At 40.7% G+C, this 25,028-nt stretch overlaps 1 protein-coding gene and 1 non-coding gene across 3 annotated transcripts in view; both read right to left on the bottom strand.

The window, feature by feature from the left end:
- Nucleotides 1–1,354: 1,354 nt before the first annotated feature.
- NID1 (nidogen 1) overlaps nucleotides 1,355–25,028 on the bottom strand; it is a 50,500-nt gene continuing 26,826 nt past the window's right edge. For both annotated transcript variants that reach the window (XM_033144327.1, XM_033144326.1), the window contains 10 exons: nucleotides 23,138–23,281; nucleotides 22,109–22,231; nucleotides 17,752–17,967; nucleotides 16,450–16,622; nucleotides 13,090–13,216; nucleotides 8,261–8,432; nucleotides 7,756–7,913; nucleotides 7,014–7,137; nucleotides 4,883–4,995; nucleotides 1,355–2,566 (listed from right to left, as the gene is read on the bottom strand). In XM_033144327.1, the coding sequence (XP_033000218.1) occupies nucleotides 2,445–2,566; nucleotides 4,883–4,995; nucleotides 7,014–7,137; nucleotides 7,756–7,913; nucleotides 8,261–8,432; nucleotides 13,090–13,216; nucleotides 16,450–16,622; nucleotides 17,752–17,967; nucleotides 22,109–22,231; nucleotides 23,138–23,281 (1,472 nt within the window). In that variant the 3' untranslated portion in view covers nucleotides 1,355–2,444. The remainder of the gene's footprint in view (nucleotides 2,567–4,882; nucleotides 4,996–7,013; nucleotides 7,138–7,755; nucleotides 7,914–8,260; nucleotides 8,433–13,089; nucleotides 13,217–16,449; nucleotides 16,623–17,751; nucleotides 17,968–22,108; nucleotides 22,232–23,137; nucleotides 23,282–25,028) is intronic.
- On the bottom strand, nucleotides 4,648–4,838 carry LOC117044825. The gene has a single exon (XR_004426357.1). It is a non-coding gene; the product is annotated as a U2 spliceosomal RNA (small nuclear RNA).

The raw sequence follows: 25,028 nt of genomic DNA on the forward strand, positions 1-25,028 counted from the left end.
AACCACTTCTGGCGCAACGGAACACTGAAACCAGAGCAGCACACAGAAACGCCATTTACCTTCCTGCCAGAGTGGTACCTATTTATCTACTTGCACTGGCATGCTTTCAAACTGCTAGGTTGACAGGAGCTGGGACCGAGCAACGGGAGCTCACCCCATTGTGGGGATTCGAACCGCCGACCTTCTGATCGGCAAGCCCAAGAAGCTCAGTGGTTTAGACCACAGCACCACCCGCGTCCCTGATCAGACCCAGAGACTGCTGCAAATAGTTCTTCTGCTCACATACACAGACAAATATTTTATGTGAATAGCTTCTGCATGCTCAATAAGCAGCTCATGGACTTTTCCAGGAGCTCTGCATATAAATAATTTGCTAGACTGGTAGTAATGTATGGAACTTCCTTGTGTCTGCTGTGTAATAAAAGTATTATTAAGCCAGAAAGCAAATCTGCATGCAAACACAGATACAGATAGGGTGGCAAAGTATGTCTAAAAACTTTTTATATAAAAATATTAAAGCACTGTGTTATACTGGAAGGATAAAAACTTTTTTTTTTTTTTACAAAAAAAACCATACTTTTTTATTGGCAGTGATGTGATTAGCTGTACAGCATGTAAACTTTTTCCGTTGTCACCTGAAAATGAAATAACTCTGGAAGAAAAGTTATTAACAGCACCTTTGGTTTGGTTGAGCTCAATTTTTGGTATTTACAGTTTGCAGACATGTCTAATAGAGGTTAGAATTAAACACATTATAGATATACAAGAGTTATACAATTAAAAAAAAAATTAATGTAGCATTTGATATTTTAATGATAAATATAAAATGAAAAAAGTTGTCACAGAGCTGAAGGCTGAAAATTAGTTCTGCTTTAATAATGGTGTAGCCTGGCAAGTAAAGTCATCTGGGATCTAAAGATTCTTTTTAAAAATTGAATTGCAGCATTCTAAAGACAGATATTTAGAAGCAAGTTGTGATCACTATGCATTTTGTTTGTTGGATGTACTGCGGATGTCTTTACCAGCAAAAACAAGGCTTCTGAAAAATGCCTTAGCAGAAGAATTAGGAAATGTTTATCAGCCTTTAGCCTACACCCTGCTTTGCAAATTCCATTGCTAATGATTTTGCTTGCAAGCAACAAACATGTACCTTGGCCCTATTGTTTCCCTGTATAGCCAGGAAAGTCAATATTACTGACAATATTTTGGCTATCTGCTTGTTTTGCCACCCTCATTGCTCGTGACATGTGTTAAAGTAAGGTACATCTAAAACTATAACAAAAACATTTGGAAATGGACCACTATCAGACTTATGAAATAAGGAAGTGTCAAAAGAAATGGAGTTGTTTTTTTTAAAAGGCAAATGAAAAATATTTGACAGGATCTATCTGAAACATCACATTCCTTAGTTTAAACTCATGCTGTTTTGTACAAGCCCATTCAAAAAGGGCAGATGCATTCAGTGGCATTTTACCCTAATGTTGTCCTCTTAAAATCAGAGGAACATGGCCAGTATAAGTGGTCAATAAGTCACATATACAGTGATAAGCTGAATAACCACTAAAGTGATATCGAGACAGACTAGCAAACAATTTCTAGTACTAAATTGCTTTGTTTCTATTTTGTGAAGCATAATGATAATACTGGGTGGAATTCAATGTTGCATAGCAAGCGTTTCATCTGTACAACCCATCCTTCCCTCCCTCAGGGTGTTGTTACTGGGGTTCTCCCAAATCCCTCAAAAAGCCTATTTCAGGGACATGTGTGGTGTTCACAGAGGAAAGGGGGCGGGGCCCTGTTGCACATGCAGAAGCCCTTGTGCAGGGCTTCTACTGATGGGGAGGCATTAGGTGAATCCCGCACACTGTACTGACAGTGCTTAAAATCAGTAGGAGGGGAGGAGGAATAAGAGCCTACTTAATATGGGGTCCCCTTCACTTAAGTTGTTGGTTCTTATTGCAAATATCTCCCTTATTTCAACCACTTCAACCTACTCGTTCCTGGGCTTTTCTGCCCCAATATTTAGGTGCTTACAAGTCTTAGCTGCACTAAGGGCAACCTATTGAAAGCTAATTTGTAAATATATGGTCAGAATACTCTTACACGCCAAGTGATCATGGGTGTTTGAGATCCTGACCTCTTGTGCTTTTGAACACCCCATACTACAGCTTTACAACAACATGACTAAGAGATTCTACCTAACAAGTGCTGATCACTAGGCTTGTCTTTAAAAAAAAGGGGGGGAGGGTTTGCAAAGATATGCCAGCATTCCATAATGTAGCCACTGTTGTTATAACATGTGTGCTTTGTAGTTTCTGGCTGCAAGCAGCATGGAGATCGTATCTTTAGGATCTTTACTTGAATGTAACTGGCCTTTTAACTAGTTGTTGACAGCATATTTCCAAAAGGTGGCGGCTGCCTCGATGCATTTCAGGCTGCATCTCTCAGTTTCTTTCTATGCAATCCACTCCAATGGTATTGTCTGGACACCGGCAAGAACGGCCCCCGGGAGTAGCCAGGCATAAATGAGTACAACCGCCATTGTTCACCGAACAATAGTTATGTCCTATAGCAAAGGAATAAAAACACAGCGGAAGAAAATAGCATTAGAGGAAAGCAAACACTGACCAGGTTTGGACACCATCAGCTATGAGCTAGTTAATATCCGCAAACTGCGAAAAGCCTTATGTTTCTGCCCCCCACCACCACCGTTGCCTTGGTGTATACCAGAGAAAAAGCCAGGATCAAATACTATTTTTTTGATCTTGGATTTTTTGAACTAACTAAGAGTTTGAAGTATCCAGAAATCCTAAAGTTGGATAAAATAATATTTATTTATTTATACCCCTCCCATCTAGCTGTGTTTCCCCAGCCACTCTTGGCGGCTCACATCATCATCATCATCATCATCATCATAGCGATAAAATATCAAACATTAAAAGCTTCCCTAAACAGGGCTGCCTTCAGATGTCTTCTAAAAGTCAGATAGTTGTTTATTTCCTTGACATCTGATGGGAAGGCGTTCCACAGGGTGGGAACCACTACCAAGAAGGCCCTCTGCCTGGTTCCCTGTAGTTTCACTTCTCACAGTGAGGGAACTGCCAGAAGGCCCTCAGAGCTGGACCTCAGTGTCCAGTTTGAACGATGAGGGTGGAGACACTCCTTCAGGTATATTGGGCTGAGGCTGTTTAGGGCTTTAAAGGTCAGCACCAACACTTTGAATTGTGCTCGGAAACAGAGCGGAATTCTGATTCCCTCCTCAGGTTTGCAAAGAGAGGGACAGGGCAACACAGAAACCCAAGTTTGGCACAGTTCATGCATACAATACTAAACTATGGTTTAGCATAACATGCAAACTAGCCCATTGTATTAAAGATGACATAGCTCTACTTTTCTGTTTCAGTTCATTGGCTGCTGATTAGCATCTGTGCTGAACATCCTTTAAACATGATAAATATTCCAGGTCAAACTTTTCACTAAAGCGAGATTAGAAAACATGTACACCTTGGACTCTTCCTCACAGACATTGGGGATCTCTCAACTTTTACAGTGTCCAAGAATTCTTCTCAACAAACCATAGCTGCCATAACTATGTTCACTTTTAGACTGTTAGCAGTGAAGTGGCATCACTGTAACAGAGCTGAATTTGCTTAATATTTGTTTAAAACACTTATATACTGCATGTCATCAACAATTTCAAGGTTGTTTTGCAAAAATAAAAAAACTGATTACACAACAACTGGTCTTGGATAATAAATCTCTGAAGTGTAGCCCAGGAAGAAAGGAAATCAGCAAAGTAGCAGAAGGGACAGAAATATCAAGGGCAGTGAAAACAGACAAAATTGTTTGTGCAAAACACTTAAGTATTCCCCCACCCTAAAAAACAAAGGGAGAAAATAATAAAATGCTTATGATGCATCTCCATGAAGTATGCCCAAAGCTAGAGATTAGCCCTTTGATGATCCTATGATGTTATGCACAGGCTGCATTTTCTTAGAAAGGTGTCAGTTCCACTTTGCATCTTAAAATTCTACACTTGGCACAAAGCTTGAAACTTAACTTCAAGCACTAACCAATTCTGCTTGTCCAGAAACAATAAACTAAGCAGCTAGGACTCCGCTCCTGAACACAATATGCTTGTGAACCTAGCAAAGCCAGGAGTTTTCCTTTGAACAAAAATACCATCACTGCAATGTTTTTCAGCTCTACAGAGCACATTTGGGACATGCAACTGTTTGTTTATTTAACTGAAAGCTTTGCACATGGATCTGGAAAAAAAATTCTAACATCTTAGTTAAACAAGCGAAACGACAAGATGGGCAACTGGAGACAGTCAGAGTGTTTCTCAAGATCCGATTACAGAACAAAGCCTAACTAATACAGTCAATAACAATTAAAATGTTTTTGTACAGGAAAAGCATCTTAATACAAGGGATACTTCACTCTCCTTTGCTGCAAATTCTAGTGTCAAGGAAACAAATAGAGCTCTGCTGGTATTAAGCTTTTCTAAATTATTCAATCAAAGGAAGGGGGAGGCAAAAGTAATCCCTTGATCTCTGATTGAAAATATGCTTGATCAGCTTAATATTTTATTGGAATATTCTATTCAGATTCCATAGTAACTTATATATTTTTTTCTTTTTTCTTTTTTGGTGCACCGTTCCTGGAGGTACTGCAATGCCAGGTTGATGCATGGAGTGGATGGAGCAAGCCCCTATTCCATCTCCCAGCTCCAAAAATCCATTTAATATATAGTCCTCAAATAGAGGACATATCAGATATTAAACTGATAAGATCAGATACTACACTTGATCTTAGCCAAAAGGCCGAGAAGCGATCCATAGTAACTTATAAATGAAAAAAATAATGATCCTGCAATTACCTTGCGGACACTGAGCCAAGGCTGTAGTTATTCCATAAAGACGAGTGCGTTTATGAGGCTGGAAGTTGTCAGTCTCCTGGGAGGTGGTACGGTCAACTGCTACCACAGCATCTCTAAGGAACAGGAAAAAGTGAAACAATTTTTTAAATAGTGGGAAGAAATGATGAAGCTGCAAGGAAGAAACTGTTGTTACCATCAAGGGTTAGGGCAGGCATAGGCAAACTCGGCCCTCCAGATGCTTTGGGACTACAACACCCATCACCCCTGACCAATGGTCCTGTTAGCTAAGGATGATGGGAATTGTAGTCCCAAAACATCTGGAGGGCCGAGTTTGCCTATGCCTGGGTTAGGGCTTGTCCACACTCACCTTTCCTCCACTCCTTCTAGATATGGTCTGCGCTTTAAAGCTCCGTGTCAGGGTGTCCTTTTTTGTTGCTCTGAAGCTTTCTCCAGAAAAAAACCCCACACTTTAAAAGCTGAATCTTTAAAGCAAAACTACAGAAAACCCAAATTGCTGTTTGCTTTGACTGAGTGCTAAAGAGTGGGGTTTTTACAGTGAAAGCTCCGCAGCCAAAAAAAGGGGGGGGGAGCCTTCGGATACAGAGCATTAAAGCCCTTAAGTTTCTACTTTCTCTGCCCCACCCCCCCTGTTTAGGAAACTTTCTGCTCTCTCTTGGCACTTTTGAGAACTGTTTCTGCTTTTAGGTCATTTTAGTGTAAAGTTTTTTTTTTTTGAAATACTGCTGTGAATTTATTCTTATTATTCTTATTATTTCAATTTTTTACTTACACTAACCTTTGCCAGCCACCTGACAAAGGCACCAGAGAAGGGGAATGGGATAAAACAAACAAACAAAAAAACAAAAAAACTATAGGAGCGGAAAGGCCAACCATTACCAATAGTTTTAACTTTCTCACCAGAGCTCTGTGCATTAGGAAGTTCTTGGGAACTCTACTGCAGAATAGTAAGTAGCATAAGGTATTTTAGTATCAGGGCTGGGAGGAGAGAGGGGAAGAATGAAATGTGTTGATATATGTGCTAGATCCTACAGGTACTATTCATGGGGCATGACCACAGCATAATGTTCCAACATTGATTTAACATTCTCCATTGGGGGGGGGACACCTGTAACCATGTTAGTTTTGAGGAGCTGAGATCCAAGGGTTCTATTCTGTGCATAGGAGTTTCAATTCATGAAAGAAGTATTTGGATCCACATCTATGTTTGCATGGCTATATTAAATGTCTCCTAATGTAAAAGCACACCCTTGGCAATATGGGAGAGTATGGGATCCCTGGACTTATAGCAGGCACCAGATCCTCTGAACTAAAGGATCCTCTGGATTATTCTCAACACTGTGAAAAACAAGTGGACTGTTATCCTAATCAAGTCATGGACGTGTGCACATGAAAGTATCCCAAGCAAGATCCTGCACACAAACAGGTGCTACGTGCATGAATTTTCCCAAGGTGAAAAGTTCAATAATCTGTTTTGAAGAGTACAAGGTAGGGCTCGGTCCAGCCTTCTGCTTCCCTCTCTCCCTGCACACAGATGACGGGTGCTATTGCCAACAATTCTGACTGGGGCTGCTCCCACACACGCCTAGCTCCTGAGACTTTCAGCCTTAGGGTGAACACTTGCACAGATGCTACTACTACTACTACACACACACACTGCTGCATTGAAGCCAATCTCTTGCTAAAGTTTGGAAGTGTTCACTCCCAGCTTTTGTTTTCAAATATGTTTTTGCCCAGACTGACCCTCAAAGATCTAAATCTTCAACCTTCCACATACCATAGCTCATATTTAGAAGCTTTATATTAAGTTTCAACATCTGCATATTTTGAGCAGGGAGGAAAAAGGCTTCAAATAACCAGCTTCTGCTTTACATATTAGAGAAAGTACTGCCATAAGGCAGGAACATTACCTTCCAACTCCCATTCACCATGTTCAGAATAAACACTTGACACAAAAGCATGCTCCTTAGAAAACCTGTTTCAGTTGTTCGCCTGGAGAAAAAACTCACAGATTGCCCAAATGACAAATACAGTTTCTGTGAGGCCAAAGTGGGCGTATGTGTGTGTGGAATATAAAATACAAGTGAATAATTTTCACACAGGACCATCATACCTTCTCCAGTCTGTGTAAAACAAATTCTTCCCATAGCTTGTAATGCTGAATGGATACTGGATTCCTTCAAGGATTTTTCGCCGACCGAGTTGATTGGGATCCATACATTCAACCCTTTTGGTGCCTGCATACAACAAAACAATTTGGTCTTTGTCTGTGACAAATAGTCCTTTTGTAAGAGAAAAAGCACAATGATGCAAGAAAACCAGTATGTTCAGAATTATGGTTCCTTCTAAGCTCATCTATCCAAGAATTTGTTGACATCTCTTCCTAGCAATCATTTGGGTTAAGAATAGTCTTTCTTCCCCTTTACTGGTATTTGATATGGGTCACACAAGGTCCACAATAAAAATCTTGGTTCTGTCTCAATCGCACCCTCCTCATGCTTGATGCGAAAAGTAGCCTAATACATTCTTCACTACAAAGAAGACTTCCTTATACAGAATCAGATTGTTGGTCATGTAGCTCAGTTTTGTCACGTGCCTTCAAAGCATGTGCTCTACAATGTGTTTACTTAACCCAACAAAGTTCTTACTGCCATCCTTCCTACTCAATATGTCTATGGTCTCCAGAAGGACAATTTGCAACTGCAACAACAACAACAACAACCATTTTGATGCACGTGACTAACAGAAATTGGAATAAATTATGCATTCCTTTTGTATGCATCTGTTAGAAGATGATTTGAGAGTCAGTGGTTGAAAAATTTATAGTTCATAGTGCATTATGGATAAGCCTTTACCTGCATCAACCCAGCACAGCAATGAAGAGTAAGTGTCAAATGTCAGCCCATTTGGTAGCCCCAAATCTTCTTTAACAAGAATCCTTCTGTTTGTGCCATCCATGTATGAGGCTTCGATTTTCGGAGCCTCTCTGTTCCAGTCTGTCCAATAAAGATTTCTGCATATACAAATAAAAATAATCATACCACTGATGCAAGTAGGGTGTCAAGAAAAAGAAGCACCCTGGTTAACGGGGGGGGGGGGATGTATAAGTAAATTGTGCAAGGCAGTTCTGTTAAAAAAGAAAGAAAGAATTTGAAAGTTACTGAGCTGCAGTTTTAAGTTTTAAATTTCGTTGGTTTCTTCTCCAACTTTTCTTGTTTTTTATTGTAAGCCACTTTAGATGGGCATTTCTCCCCAGGAAATTATTTTAATAGCAGCATGTGGAAAGAATTGGACAAAGGCCACTGAAATTAACTGAGCTATCAAGCAAGTATGTTCTAAGAACATCAGCAGTTTACCTACCCTCTCATAGGATCCGCTACGATGGCTCTGGGGTTCACAAGGTCAGTGTCAAACAGTACTCGGCGCTGGCTACCATCTAACTTTGCTACCTCTATCCTATCGAGCTGAGAATCTGTCCAGAAGATGGTGCGCCCAAGGTGATCCAGTGCTATTCCTTCAGGGCTTTCCAAATCTGGGTGAAAGGGCAAAAGACAAAATGAAATCCTGAAATATACTGCAATTCATCTAAAACATCTCAATCACTGTTCTCATTTGTGGAAACAAATCTACCATCAAAGTTATTATTACCACATCAAAGTTATTATTACCACCCTCACCCAACTGCCTTTTCTCCAACAGGAGCCCAGGGCGGCTAAGAATAACTGAAACAATTGTCAAATTCAACAAATAACAACAACAACAATATGGCAATAAAATGCAATGCAGCAACCAGCCAGAGGGTGGGTCTGTAAAACTCCCCTTCTCTAGCCAAAGGCCTGAATAAAACAACCACATCTCTGTCCAGAAGGCCCTGCCCCATGTCAGCACCCCATGCACCACTACAAGTTATGCTGTTTCAGCCAATTCCCAATTAAAGTTTAGCTTGGGCAGGTGCACCAGCTGTGGCTGTTCCTGGAGAGAAATAACTTTGCCCATAGTTGTGCAGGCCTTGGTAACCTCTACACTGAACTATTGTGAAGTGCTCTATGTGGGTTTACCCTTGAAACTGATTCAGAAACTGCAGCTATTGCAGAATGCTGCAGCCTGGCTTTTGGCTGGAGTAGCTCTGTATCAGCATAGAATTGTGGGGTTGGAAGGAACCACAAGGTTCACCTAGTCCAACCCCCTGCAATCTTATACTGGTCCTGAAAGCTCTGAACTGGTTGCCAGTACATTTACTGAGATAAGTTCAGAGAATTACTGTTAGTCTATATATCCCCAAACAGCCTAAGGCCAAGTCACCTAAGGGCCATATTGCCCTTTATACACCAGGCAGATCACTATTATCATCTGCAAAGGACTGATTGTCATAGCTGTCAACTTTTCCCTTTTCTTGCAAGGAATCCTATTTGGAATAAGGGAATTTCCCTTTTAAAAAGGGGAAAGTTGACAGCTATGCTGATTGTCTCACAGCTTTCACATATACATTTAGTTTCTATGCAGATCATGGCATTCAGTGGGACCAGTGTTTTCACTTTTCCTACTGAAATCAGACAAGCACCTACATTGTTTTTACATTTCATCAACTGCTGAAAAAGTTTGTTTCATCAAGCATTTTTAGACAGTTAATGTGATTGTAATTTGTTCTGTGCTTGGTAATCTGTTCTGCAATTTGCTGGTAACTTATTCGGCAACTTATGATTTTATGATGTTTTATTTTAATGTACACTACCATTATTTTTATGCTGTAAGTTTAGAAAGAGTCATATAAATAATATAAGGACTGAGCACCTTTCTTAGAAAGTAAAGTAGCGCCAAGTACCCTAATCCTTAAATACCCTATAAAATATTGATTCTATCAATAGGTCAGCGCAGTGGGAAGTTAAAAATGTCTCACAATATATCATGCATGGCCATCCTAAATTTGTAAAAACAAATGGATGCTAATTTAGAGTATGGAGACCAGCCAATAAGGCACTTATTGTGCGGTTTCCTTTGATTAAGCTTGCTTTCCTAAAACAATGGGTCACAGTTTTCAAGCTGAAAATAATTTTCTAATTTAAAAAATACACTTTCAGATTGCTCTGTTAATACAGAAAAGCAACAGTGTTCTGTTCTAAAGTTCTTCGTAACTAGCGGAAAACTGTCCACCGAGGACAAGGACAAATTGCATAAAAATAGCTCATGGATGCAAAGTCCATAGATGATAGATAGATAGATGATAGATAGATAGATAGATAGATAGATAGATAGATAGATAGATAGATGAAGAAGAAGAGTTTGGAATTGATATCCCGCTTTATTACCCGAAGGAGATGGATGACAGATATCTAATTGTTATAAAAATCTAAAAGTTTTAAAGATTTAAAACTCAGGAGAAATTCTACATTTGGTGAGCTGGATAGGAACCTTGCTAAAACAAAAATCTACTGTGATCCTGCTTTCATTTTTTTCTTTATGATTATTACTTGCAAAAAAAGATGCCGCTTACAGTAATGCCATTATGCAATGACAACTCCAAGCACTGCTCTGTCCTGAGTCAAGACATTATGACATTTTGTAATGTGCAAAGATGGTGACAGGAAAGCAGACGAGACAGTGGAAATGGAGCAAAGAAGTTGGAGCTCAGCAGCAGCAGAAGGAGGATAAATACTAGGGGCTTAAAGCTCTCATGGTGTCATCTTGCGAAAATCTTGAGGTGATGGGAGTGAGATGCTCTAAGGATGATGGGAACAGCCATTCTTGCAGTATGGAAGTATAAAAATAACAAAAATGCCAACGAAACAGTTTTGTAATGCTTCGTCCTCCGCCTGTTATTATTTAGCTGAATCTGTAACACTCAGTGCCCATTCCCATGAAAAAGCCCATCTTCCAGGCATCTCTATTTTATAAAAACAGCTACATTTCATTTCATTTTTCTGCACTACTCTATTCTTATGTTAGGTCAAAATTTAGCAAGAAGGTGCCACAAAAACTGCTCACAAATGTTATATACAAAGCTCTGTGTTTGTCCTGTGCTGCATTGGGAGATCCAGCCACAAAATATTGTACTCCAGGCTTCTCTATCCACTAACCTTCCTTGGATCTCCTAATGCCTCTCAAGGGAGAACCATAGAATTGTAACACAGTTTTAGGGCTTCTTGGCATGAGGGTGTTTAAAATAAAATGAAACCACCCAAGTTTATGAAAAGAAAGGTTTACTAAGGCAAAAAAAAGGGAAAAAAGAGTTAAACTGTAGATCTGTCAAAAGAAAACTTTTTTTTAAAAGTAATCACACTTTAAAAACTTACAGCTGATCTTAGCTAACAGAAAAAAGAAATTTGGACTTTGAGTGGCTAATAATGTTGGAGAGTAGATTTAAGTTTGGAACAATTCTGAGAAATGTAAGTGCATAGTTTTCCTTGGACAGTGACCAGGTCTAAAGCAACAGGAAATAGCAGATAATGATCTACTATCCTGGCCCCAGGGGCTGCTAAGCTACAACACAGATTGATGAATGAACGATTAAACCATATAGGTTCAAAATGCATGTTATGGTTTCTTCTGCTTTGGGGGGAAAGTGCTCTGATGCATTCAAAAGATCAAAGCTTTCTCTTTCTATTTTAAATAACAGACTGAGGCCAAAATGGTGAATATAATTACATTTGAGGTGAATACTACACAAACTCTGTTCTATCTGTCTTATCTATCGAACAGTGTACTAAAGGTTGTGAATAAAAATGACTGTCTGCTAAGAGATTTAAAGTCACTGTGTGGCCTAGAGTAAAATGTCAACCAGCCTGGGAAGAAAATCAGCCACAAGTACACCTAATCTACATTATGTGCATATGGAATTTATATGACTGGCTGTTAGCATCCCTTCTCCCAGCTCAACACTAATTTTCTGCAATTGATTATTATTACACAAGCCTGCCTGAGAGGAATTGGGATACACAGATCCAATTTATTTTGTTGCAGGATGGAGGAGCATTTCCCCCTGTGGAGTAGTCTGTGCAGCTGTGGGGCTTGGAAAGGTCCTACAATTCAACAGGCAACGCAGCTGGAGAGGCAAATGAGAGCTGGAAGAGCCATAAGACAAAACAAGGTCTTGCAGAACAATCCAACAATGAACTATCAGAACTTTCAACATTAAAAATATAATCATCAGCACAAGCACACCACAAATTGTAGCAACAAAGAAGAAAATGTAGCTTAACGTTTCAGTGCCTGTTGTGCCGAAAAAACAATTTGGTTCATGAATTTTTGCTATATATATTACATACTTGCTTGTAATAACCCATCATTAAAGGAAACATACTTTAGATTATTATTTTTAAGTAACGTACCAAACAAGTTACCTATCGAACCTACCAACAGACATTAGGGGCAGTTTTATCATTGAGACTGCAATCCTACAGACCCTATACCGGTACATACCTGAAAGTAAGTCCTTTTAAATTCAATGGGATTTATATTTAAGCAGACATATACAGAACTGCAGTGTAAGGGGCATTGTTTCTGAGACAATGTTAATAGAATAATCAGTGCCTGTGCTATTATTATGCTCTGCTTAAGTAAGCAAAATTAATGAGTAAGTAATGAACAATTCACTTGCAAGGGCGAAGAAGAGTCCATAAGCTCAGCTAACAGAGTTGTAATTCCAACTTGCCAACTAAAGTTTCAGACCTAGGCAAGCTCCTAGGCACAAGATACTTCCTGGGTTTGGTTGCTTATATGAGAAATGAAGTGGCAGTGGTTTTTGTTTTTAAGCAGAGCAGCGGATCCACAACTACAGTCAATGCACAGCTGTAGGACTGCCTTATGCTGCTCAATGCAGAAACTGTATGGAGGAATCTTTTCATTATTTTTGTGATGACATAGATGAGAGAGGCACAGGCATTGGTCACCTGTCCACACGCTGGCACTTTGGAAATTCCCATGCCCTACGACCAGCATGAGTTCACTGCCTCCGCCATGGCAAAACCTCACCCGCAAAGCTCCTCTGCATTGGTGGGGAGGAATCTGTGAACCATCCTAAATGTGCCTCAACAACAGGGAGGGTTAGGACTCCACTCTCAAGACACCTCCCCCCCCATATACCTTTCAACACTTGAGAGCAATAGAAAGTATGGCCATGGAGATTCTCTGTGGGAGCCCTGCCGCTGGGGAAAAAAAATATTGTGAAGAAGAAATCTATACAGTCCTCCTACCTGTTTTTATAATGGATACTGGCTCCCCTCCACCCAGGCTTGCTCTGCTGATAGATGGGCTGCTTATGTCTGTCCAATAAACCATCTTCTCCAAGCAGTCGTAAGCGACTCCAATAACAACTTTATCCTGCAAGTTGGTGAAACTATTACAAGTCTCAAAATATATCATGTTTCCAATTCTTTATAAGAAATGGTTAGGCATTAGATCAGTCAAAACACCTAGATTATAGCACATTGTATTTAGGGAAAGGGTGCATGTTAAAGCCTAGTGATAAAACAAACCTAAAGGATCCAACATAAGTTGGCAAAACTCAAGGTACAGTATAAGAAGGTATCAGCTAGCAGCAAAAGCTAACAGCATCATAGCAGATGGAAAGGGGGGGCATCTCATTTAATGGTTCAGGCCCACCTTCAGTGCAGGCAGAAAATAATCTGAAGCAGCAGCAGCAGAGAATGATTGCTTCAGCTAATAATCAGTGTACTGGAGCCAAGTGTAGCCTTCTGCTCATGGACGCAGCACAGCAGTGATGAACAATCTGCGACCCTCCAGACGTTGGACTACAACTCCCCAACATCTGTGACCATTGGCCATTCTGGTTGAGAGTTTGAGTCCAACAGCATGTCCATGGTCCCAAGTTAGCTGCTGCTGCTGCACCAGGGTGCTGCACTGGAAAAGGGAAGCTAAATCCAAAGACATTGGAAGGTTTATGCCACAACTTGTGCAAGGTCTTATACAAGCAGAAACAAGAGAATTGGTAAAGAACTAGCCTATTATAGCACTGGGTGAAATCTCTTGCAAGCATCTGCAGAACAGCACTAGAGTTTATTCCCCTTCTACTCAGTTCCTTGGATCAAGCTCTATACTTTGGATCCAAAATGTGTGTTCATCTAGCATGTTATGAATATTGGTATTTTTTCAGTGGTACAGGAAGGACTGTGATTCAGTGACAGAATGCATGCTTTTCATGGTTCAGTCTCTAGTTAAAAAAGGATCACAGGTCACAGGAATGGGAAAGTTGCCTCTGAATGAGACTTTCAAGAGCAGCTGCTGTTTAAGAGTATACCATAAGGTAGAGGTTTTCAAACTTTTTGAGTCTACGGCTCCCTTGACCAACTACAGTGGTACCTCTGGTTGCGAACGGGATCCGTTCCGGAGCCCCATTCGCAACCTGAAAGGTCTGCAACCTGAAGCGCCACATCTGTGCATGTGCGTGACGCAATTCGGCACATGCACAAATTGCCGAACCCGGAAGTAACCCGTTCCGGGACTTCCAGGTTTGGCGCGTTCGTATTCCGTGACAAATGCAACCTGAAGCAATTGTAACCAGAGGTACGACTGTACATTCTTTCTGCAGCACCCCTGTGGGGCTCAGGAGCCCAGTTATGTTACCCCTTGCTTGCAGAGCTGGCAGCCTCTCACTCTTTTTCAAACACCTTCCCTTGTGGAGTGTTCCCTCAGCCTCCTCTTCTCTTCCCTCTCCTTGAGAGTCTTCTGGGCAGCTTCAGCTGCCACCCTTGCCCCAAAGAGAGGTGCCTCCTTACACTGCCCCACAGGGGCCTAGGAAGCACCCCTTGGCCAGCCCCAGAGACATCATTTGCTTGGGGAGCTTGTAGCCAGGGCTGTTGCAATGAACAGCTGTCCAAGCCTTTGGGAAGCAGAGACACGAGAGGGCATCAGAGGAAGGAGGGAAGGAAAGAGGGACCAGTGTTGCCCACAGCACCCCTGACCATCATTCAAGTTGATGGTTGAAAACCACTGCCATAAGGGATAGATGGGTCAATGCCTTGAGTGTTCTATAAGCACAAATTACAAGCAGTAGGCAGACACTGGCAGGTTTACTTTTAAAGGATCCACAAACATGTCAATCAGAATCATGTGCACATGTTTATATTGGCATAAACTTATTTTAGTTTCACTATCCTCAATTTTACTTGTAGGAATTCTAATATTATAGAGATCCCCCCCTCCCCTGATTTCATTGTGGTTACAGTTGTCATTTCCTGCTTTTACATATCCAAACTTGTCACTGTTACAACTTTGCATCATTCAACCACACTAACCTCCACTAAGTTTCTTTGGATCTTTTGGCTACTCTCATATGCAACTCCCACAACAGGATGGGGGACTAGGGCCCTGCAGGACTCAATCTCCTTCCGCAGGGCCTGTAAGACAGAGCTATTCCGCCTGGCCTTCAATTTAGCCTGATCCTTCATTCCTTCTTCCCTTCCCTTTTTCTATGAAGAAACCCTTCTGGGACCCCACATTTAAACTCTTCCCTGGTCTCCTTGCTGGCCCTTGCAGGACTAACTTGGCCAGTTAGCCCTGGCGATGCTACATTTATGTTGTACTTTATGCTGATTTTAAGTCATTTTCAATCAATGTTTTATATTTGTTGCTAGCCGCCCTAAGTCTGGTTTTTAAATCGGGAAGGGCGGGGTATAAATAAATATTATTATTATTATTATTATTATTATTATTATTATTAACAACTAGAATATCTAATTAAAATACTAAGAATGAACAGGGGACGTGTGCAGTGTGAAATCACTATGGATAAAAAAGTGTAAGAATCAAAAGACAAGTGGCAAAATTAGAGAGACATTGTATAGCAAAAGGCTTCATTCAACAGTAAGAGAAGGTGGAAAGTGGGAAACAGACTTACTTGCCCACTGGTGTCAGGCATAAGGAAACAGCTGGAAAAGAAACACATGGAAGAGTATAGAAGCCTGACCAGAGCACAGGAAGTTATCAGGACATATTATAAAATTTACAGCAGAAGGAAGAAGAGAACATCAAGGAGAGGAAGATAAAGGGGGAGCTCAGTGGAGAATGTTTAAAACCCACATAAACTATTATAGCCAGCCAGCATGAGCAACTAAAATTTAAGAATGTCAAACAATGTTTAAAACACTGGAAAGTTTGATGGGAGTTTTGACTTGCTTAGAAAGCCAATAAAATTTGCTATAAATACAGTACAAGTTTGTTTATAATAGTCCTGAGACGCTATCACTGAAGCGGGGAAGACTGTAAAAATATTGTGCAACAGGAACACACATTTCTTTGGGGACCTCTCTTTGTTAATACGAAAAGAATTGTGACCCCAGCTTCAAGATTTCAGAATCTTTATTCCCCCCCACCTTTCTCAGCAGCTGCAGCCTCATCGAAAATAAAAAAATAAAAATGAAGCATCAGTAAAAAAGGGAAATCAGCAGCAAAACCCAAAGGATATCAAGTCACGTGACTGTTCCTGATATTGATTTGAAGTGTTTTTTCCCCCTGTAGTATAAGTCTTCAGCTAAAAAAAGTTGCATCAGTTTTCACTAATGCAAATTACTACATCAAGTGCAGGGGATACTTACTGGCACATACAGCAAAGCTTTTGCATCTGATTTCCTCATGTCATTCCCATCCAGGGGGACATGGTCAATCTTTCCACTCTGAGCAATGAGTAAGTGTGTTCCTGGAGGCAGAGGAATGGCATCTGGTTTTACAGAGGGTCCAACTGTAACAGGAGGAGCAACTGTGCCCAGACCTTGTTGACAAATGATAGAAAACACACGCAGTCAAGATTGCACAAACACAATAAGGTCAAACTGCATCTGCAAGGCAAGATTACTCTAATATAAACTGGATACAATCCAGCCACCGCTTAGCGCATTTAAGTGCTACATATTTCAAATGATGTTAAGCACATGCTTGAGACAGCAATCCTATGCAACATTGCTTAGGACTCACCAGGGCCAGCCCACTCATGAGGCAAGATAAGGCTGCTGCCTCAGGCTGCAGGATCCAAAAGGGCATCAGATCTGGCCTCCAAGGAATGCATCACTTGTGGGGAGGTGTCATTTTATGGTTTGCCTCAGGTGCCAAAATGTATTGGGCCAGCCCTGGAACGCACTGACATCTGTGCACTTGCTTATGAATAAAGGTGCACAGAATTATACTGCATGTCTCTTTCAATGAAACTAATGAGGTTTTAAAAGTGCTTAGCGTCACTAGGATCACATTTTATGGGTATAAAGAACAACCAATTGTAAGGCAGAGCCTTCTATATTTCTTTACTTCAGGGCTGCTTCTCATTCCTGCTGCTCATGTTACACCACCAAATACTGAAGTTATTTCCCTTATTGTCCATGGCTCTAACTTACATATTAATAAAACCAGAAAGGACAGGCCACTGGGCCTGGAAGCCAGCAACGATATTGTACAACTGGCATTATGTGCTTCGTGCATCCTACAACAATCAACACCTAGTAGCTGTACTGTGGATCAGCTGTAGTTTGGGCACTCTATTACAGGAATGCCACATTATTAATTGTATAAACATCCTTTCTACTTATGAATATCACCATGTAATTTGCAAGTCACTGCCAATAGCTCTGGCTTGTTGCCCTTTAGGGGGGGCGGGGGGGAACCCACATGACAAACAGAGTCATACTTTGATTTATTTAGAAGGCTATAATAGCTATTGCTTGATTCATTATGTCACCACTTTGAACATAGCTTAATAACAAGAACAGCATATCAGCGTGAAGTACATATGAAACAATGGAACAGCACTGTATGAGAGGCATATGTCTGAACTATGAGCCCAATAAAACAGCATCTAAATGAGGAAAATTGTTGCAGTAGCTTAATGGCTTAGGTGCTACTTAACTTACATGGAGGTCGAATCCCTGGACCACTTCTGGTACCATCAATCTCATTCCCATCTCTGTCTACACACCAGCAATATCCACTGCTGGAGTGGCATTGAGTTGGCAAATAATTCCCATAGACATCACACTGAGGAACAAACAAGCCAACTGGCCTGGGTCCTCTTGGACCAAAAGCCAAACTTTGTTCTTGTTCACGCTGACATTTTGTCTTTTCTAGTTCTGTAAATAAGAGACAAGAAAAAAAGGTGAATTTTACATCTCATTTCTATGGTGTTCTACATACAAGTGATTCTAGCCAACATATATTAGCCAAATTTGCTGCCCCTGAGTTCTACAAGGTGGAGTGAAGCTCATACAGGTTGCATTAGGATACCCTCTCTGTCCCCTTGCGTCTAATCCTAAATGTCAGTAAGATAGTTGCACACCCAATGACATTTTCAATTCTTGTCCTTTGTACCACCAATGGTTTAGCAGAAATGAGGCTGGCGTGAGGCAGAAGAGCCACATGTGACCCTCTGTAGAATGTTAAAGCAAGCACAAGGGCAGACCAGAAGCACTTCAGAGCTGTAGAAAGGGCTCCTAAAATATACAGTATCCATTAATGTGGTTTCTTGGGTTATTGCAGGCCTTGTGAACTGGAAAAGCTCCAGCTTTGTTATTGAATAATGAGTAGCAGTTGAAATGGTGCTAGAATGGAAAACGTCAGAGGACTGATCTTAGAAGCTGCTGGAGGGGCAGGGGCAGGGGCAGGATTAATTCCATTGTTTAGGCAAGCCAAAATCTAAGCCACAATGCATTTACTAAGGTTGCAGCAAATGTTTTAAACGAACAGTGGGACAGGGACATGGAACAGCCACTACACAGATGGCACTTAAAAAAACACTCCGTTCTCTAGCCGTCATCACATGGTGAGCAGGTTCTGTGAAGTGACTTGCCATGTATACAGGACAACTTAATGCTACCACGGGATTTTTACTGTTTATATTTTGCTATGGTATGGGCACAACTGCCAAGTTCAGCCACCATATGCTACACACAATGTCCGTAATATGTGTACTGATCCAGTCTATTCCCCACCACCATCTGTGATCAGGTAGCTGAAGGCTACCCCAAAAAGTATTTTGTGTTTTAGGTGATGCTCCTATGTGGTTTCAAAGAAAGGCAGATTAACACCTCACCATCAGGAGGCTGTTAGTGCAATCCATTGCTTCGGTCATGGAGTGCTACAAACAGGATACAGACTTTTGCCACCAATGCGTTTCCCATGTGAACTAGATTGCCCACATTAACAATTTCAGTGAATGATTTTTATTGGTCATAGTCCCTAGCCAGAGAGTCTGGGTTTGTTTCTGTTTGGTAAACACAATCTTCGGTAGATGAAGAGGTGACAAATTTTGGACATCTGTTTCTTTTTGTAATGAAACAACGGAGCGTGAGGAAATAATGAAGTACAGGCATTCTTCATAGCTGCTGGAATGCAGCTGCTTACACCAGAAACTCTATTGCTCACAAGCCAGCTATGTGATGAACGTATGTAAAATTGCAGGAAACGTCCGCAGCTACTTCAAGGAGCAGATTTATTGTGTAAAAACTATTACAGTACTGTATTTGCAAAATAAAATTCCCTAGCTTAAATTTAGAGATGCTGAAAGTGGTACCTGAATATATGAAGTGTATGTATAGTGTGTGTGTGTGTGTGTGTGTGTGTGTGTGTGTGTGTTGACAACACAGACGCTGTAGAACATATAGTCTCATAGGCCCACAATAGCTTCAGTGATATTTATGACTGCAGCAAAATAGTATATAGTTAGTAAGGCGAAGCTGGATGGCTCTTCCCAGACAAAACACTACGTTTTATTCCTTAACTACAAAAAAACCAAACATGTTGAAAGAGACAGGAACAGGTTTTCTTTCTTTCCCATCCTCAGCATCCAGAACATCAATGAGCAGCTGACAGAAATTCTTACCAATAGAGTACTCCATAGGACTGATTCTGTGACAGTGCCATGTTCAAGCTTAATTTGGGCACTGGCACCACACCAGCTGTTGCATTCCCCCTGCAGAAATCAACTTATATCTGATCCTAGGTACTCTAGTATAGGACTGTCTGTTTATAAGACTGCTCTTGACATTCCGAAGAAGTGAAAATTTGCATAATGAAGAACAGAACCTAATTTTAGCTGAATCCCTGAAGAAGTGTGCATGCACACGAAAGCTCATACCAGGAACAAACTCAGTTGGTCTCTAAGGTGCTACTAGAAAGAATTTTCGATTTTGTTTTGACTATGGCAGACCAACACGGCTACCCACCTGTAACCCTCAAACCTAATTACTTATGGCCAACTTTGTTTTGTATCCTTATATTGGACCAAGAAATAACATACCTATTATGGTTGTATGGATTGCTCTGCTAGATTATTATTATTATACACATGCTGCAGGCTATTTGTCTACCACTACATATCACAACTTTCATCTGTCGGAAAGGGATAGGAATTAGGGGGGAAAGCATCTTCTCTCTTCCCTTGAAATCACCTCCTTCCTTTCTATCTATACTTACCTCTCCCATGAAAAATGACATTGCATGTCAATATCCCGACCCCTCCCATTGTGAAATAAAGACACAGGACTCAACAAGTAAGGTTAATGGGCATGAAATGGCCACAACTTTATTGGTTACGGATGTTGAGCGGTATTGGCTTAGGGATTGGAACTAACCGACTATATCTGACTCCAGTACGTCGTGCTGGCAGTCTGGGAAGGGTTAACCACCGATGGGAGAACCCTGCTGCTGCACCTGTGGTCACCAATATGGGGCGGGCCTTTGGCCCTCACCTACCACGGCTTTGGACAGGGGCACGCCCCCCAGACTCATTTAACGAAGTACCCTTCAGCATTTGGGGGAGGTGATGGCCCAACCTCCCCCCCCCCACCTTCAGCCTTCCCGAGATAATCCAATGCCTAACCGCCAAGACCAAAGTTGTGACAAATTGCTACGAGGTAGGTGAAAACCACTAGGCCAAAGCCAATTTGCCAAGTGGGAAAATTCCTACCAGGCCCCTCAACGGCGACCAACCGTGGTCCATAGCAAGGTCAGAAAGACACGCTGCCTAAAGGGAGCCCTGTTTAGGGAAGTTTTTAATCAGTGATTTTGTATTGTATTGTAACATTTTCTGGAAGCCGCCCAGAGTGGCTGGAGAGACCTAGCCAGATGGGTGGGGTACAAATAATAAATTATTATTAATATTATTAAAGGGAGGGTGGGTGGGGAAAACGTGTCAGCTGGGAGCAGGAAGCAAGAGGCTGAGCCCTGGCCGTGCGCTTGTTTAAATGCAACAAGCCACGCCTGTTGGCCACACCGGTTGGTTGGCCAGCCAGGCACCACACCCAGGGCTCAGCCAATGGCGTCAGGGGATGGCGCCATCCCCTGTGCACGTGAAGGGCTCGTGATGCCTGCAACCCCCCCTCCTTTCTATGGGCGGAAGGGGCTTTGTCTCTTTCTCCAAAATTCAACATCCAGCACCCCAAGTTCCAGGCATGATCCTTTGAGCAGTGATGTGCTGTATTTATTGACTGATTTATTTGCAGACCAATTATAAATATGCACAGCACAATGCAAACAAAACCAAAACCTAATGCCCTATTCTGATTTATGCCCATAGCTCCTCATTCAGAGAAGGAAATCCATATGATAACACAATCTTAATTCAAAATAATGAAGTTACAACCCAAAAGGAAATCTAACATAATTAGCAAAACAATGCAAAGCAAAATTACAGCATTACTTCCAAACAAGTTCACAGTAGAGGAAAGATAGCATTTTTCAGCGAAACAAATAGCAAAATGGAAGAGAGATCACTCATCTTTCTGGAGTGAATGTGATAGTCTTATAAATAGCAGGGAATATTTTCTATTGCACCAACTGATCAGATTAGAGATATATGCACTTTCGTAGCTCTTAGTGCTTCTTACACAAAATTTCAGTATGCATTAGCTAAAATCGTAAGCTGACAAAGGAGATATTTAACGCAAAAAACAAGCCAGAATTTATGCAAGGCTTAATTTTCAAAAACATGTGATTCCCAACTGAAATCCTATACTCATTTCAGAATAAATCTCATTAAATTCAATAGGCCTTATTTCCAAGTTGACATGTAAAGGATTTAACTGTAAAAAGTATTAAAGTAAAAAGGGAACCTTGATAAAACTCTGGAAAGCGCCATATCAAATAATCGCTGCTTGATCAAAGAATTCAGCTTTTTAAAAATCAGAGTACATGGTTGTTAAACAACTTCTGTTCATTTAATGGCATTCCCACCTAAGTTGTCTATCAACAGGATTTTTAGAAAATAACATTTACCTCCTGTCACACACTGGAAACCATCCCCATGATAACCTGCTTTACACTGGCAACTGAATGACCCTGGTGTGTTATAGCAGTAAGCATCTGGATGACAGCGGCTCAGCTTACATTCATCTTCATCTATAAAAGAAAAGAAAAGAAAGACCATATTATAAGATGCACTCCTTTTAAGGAACTGAAAAATATGCATGTAGGCCAGCCATAGGTCCTGTGTTACAAGGACCTGGACCTGTATCCTTTTTCATATGCTACCATGAGACAAACATCTCATTCAGCCAAGATGTTGGGCAGCTATGACCACGTGCACTGGTCAAAGTTTAATGATATAATGAGTTTAAGTGTCCATTGACTCACCATTCAAATAACTGATGTTTTGAGTTTCATAAGCAATGTTTTTTATACATGAACAGACTGTAGGTTGGGCAGTTGGTTCCAAAGCATAGAATCACAGCAAGCCAACCAGACTGCCAAAAAGACAAGGAGATAATCTATTGGACACAGCATACCATGTTAGGAGAGGAAAGGACTACTGTAGGTAGCTTGGGAAAACAACACTGTGTATTGAGGTGCATTTCCACTAAAAAATTACTTTATGATATGTGCAGTCAGATGACCTTTATAAATGGTACACAAAATATCAGAAATCTTTTAACTGTTGATATGCAAATGAGGACGCTAGCAAGTTAAGATGCATCTCGTAAACATGGATATTATGACTATCGATGTGTTTATTTCTGCAATTTAGGATAGTCACATGCATTTGGGAATAGCAACATTTCCATATGAATGCCAGCAAACAACACTAGTAAAAAGAGGCTTTTAGAAAAGATTAAAAGGTGGAGAAAATGTGTGTAGTGAAGGCAGTGTGGAAACTCTGCTTTATTCTGGTTTTAGATTCCCAACTCAAAAAATTGTTACAGAAAGCAAAAAAGCGAAAACAAATTATTGAGGATCAGATAACCAAGCTGTACAATGGCCTCCAAGGACAAGACGGGGGGAGGGGGGAGGGTACATGATGCCACTTACCTTCGCAGGAACGTCCGTCCCCAGAGAAGCCTGGTAGACATGCACAGATATAAGAAGAACCACCGGAGTATATGCAGCGGGCACGCTGAGGGATGTCACAAGTGTGTGTTCCCGTCACACAATGATTAACGACACGTTCAACAGCTACAAGGTAGGAACACTCACTTTAATATTTTTTTGAACAGAGGGAAATGCGAATGAAACAAATAAAACTAGAACTATTATTTTCAGTTAGTTCTAGCATAAAAACTAATACTATGCTAAGAATATATAACATTTTACAGCACAGCACACAGAAAATTTGGGGGTGGAAATCGCACCAATTGTGAACAGCCCAAGCATTACTTGAAAGCTGTTTGGGGTATTCCGAGACAATCCTATTGCCACCAGTAGTTAAATTGTATTTTGTCCTTCAAATCTATTACAGTTTCAACGCTTTCCCACTTGGGTCTTTGGGTTTGTTGGTCATCTGGAGGTCCTACTCCGCCAGTTACTTTTCCTTGTCATTTCTTTCATTCCCTTTAAGGCATAGATTTCTCAAACTTTCTTTTAGTGTGTTCAGTCACATGCAGCTGTTCAATGACCACCTTTTTATGAGGCTTGCTCACAATTCTACGTGAGGTTACACTTCTGTGCTATCCTATATATAATCATTCCTCCTTAATGTCTTCTCCACTAATACCTCTGTTGCAAAGTCATAAATATTATTATTTTCACCTAACAGCTCTCTTCCATCCATTCTTGTTAACTGTACAAGTTATCCTCCGTGTTTCCTGGGCATGCGGTGAGGAATAGACCATTATATACAAAGGAAATGGCCTGTTCCCCAAACTACATGCCTAGGAGACAGGGAAGATTATTCCTTTCTCTTGTTTTTTTGCTCTTCAGTGGCAACAAAATTTGCACTTTCCTTGGTGTATGAGGACAAAAATAAACTTCTAATTGCTGGTCTTTCTTCTCCATAGCCCCTTCAGTTAGTTAATTACACAACCTTCAAGATGCAAGTCCTGTTCTTCAGCTGATCTCTTCACTCAGCTCCCCTTATTCATTTTCCCCCCCTCACTCTACATGAGCTTATCAACTAACCATTCTCATTATTAAATCTGTGTTTTCTTCCATTGTGCTTTCTCTCGAGTCAATTTTTCCCCACAATCCCCCCACCAACCCCAATTCTTCAAACCCTTATTAGTTTCCTTTACTTCCTTCCATTGTTTGAACTAGACAACAATGCTTCAGAATTTCTCAGGAAGAAAATGAATACTACAAGTATTGCCCATTGTGTGCAAAATTTAGATTCTGGAAGTTTAATCTATTCCATATGGTTCAGTAGAAAAAATTATCATACATTTTCATATTGCAATACTGTATTATTATTACTGTTATAGTGGCTATTATTATTTTTAATTAATTAATTTAATATATATCTCATGTTTTCTCCCAAAGGGGCCCAGGGTGGGCAATTGATTTTATTAAAATGACTTTATTAAAATGACCATCATCTCACAAAGCATTTTACAATCACTAAAATACATCAACAACGATAATTAAAATACAGTAATAAGACTGTTGTTGTTGTTGTTCAGTCGTTCAGTTGTGTCCGACTCTTCGTGACCCCATGGACCAGAGCACGCCAGGCACGCCTATCCTTCACTGCCTCTCGCAGTTTGGCCAAACTCATGTTAGTTGCTTCGAGAACACTGTCCGACCATCTCATCCTCTGTCGTCCCCTTCTCCTTGTGCCCTCCATCTTTCCCAACATCAGGGTCTTTTCTAGATAATTTTTTCTACTGAACCATATGGAATAGATAAGACTACTGATAAGACTACTGATAAGACTACTGATTTTGAATACAATAACAGACTGATTACAAACATAGACTAAAGTATCATA

The sequence above is a fragment of the Lacerta agilis genome, chromosome 3 (genome assembly GCF_009819535.1).
Source record: "Lacerta agilis isolate rLacAgi1 chromosome 3, rLacAgi1.pri, whole genome shotgun sequence".
NCBI lineage: Eukaryota > Metazoa > Chordata > Lepidosauria > Squamata > Lacertidae > Lacerta > Lacerta agilis.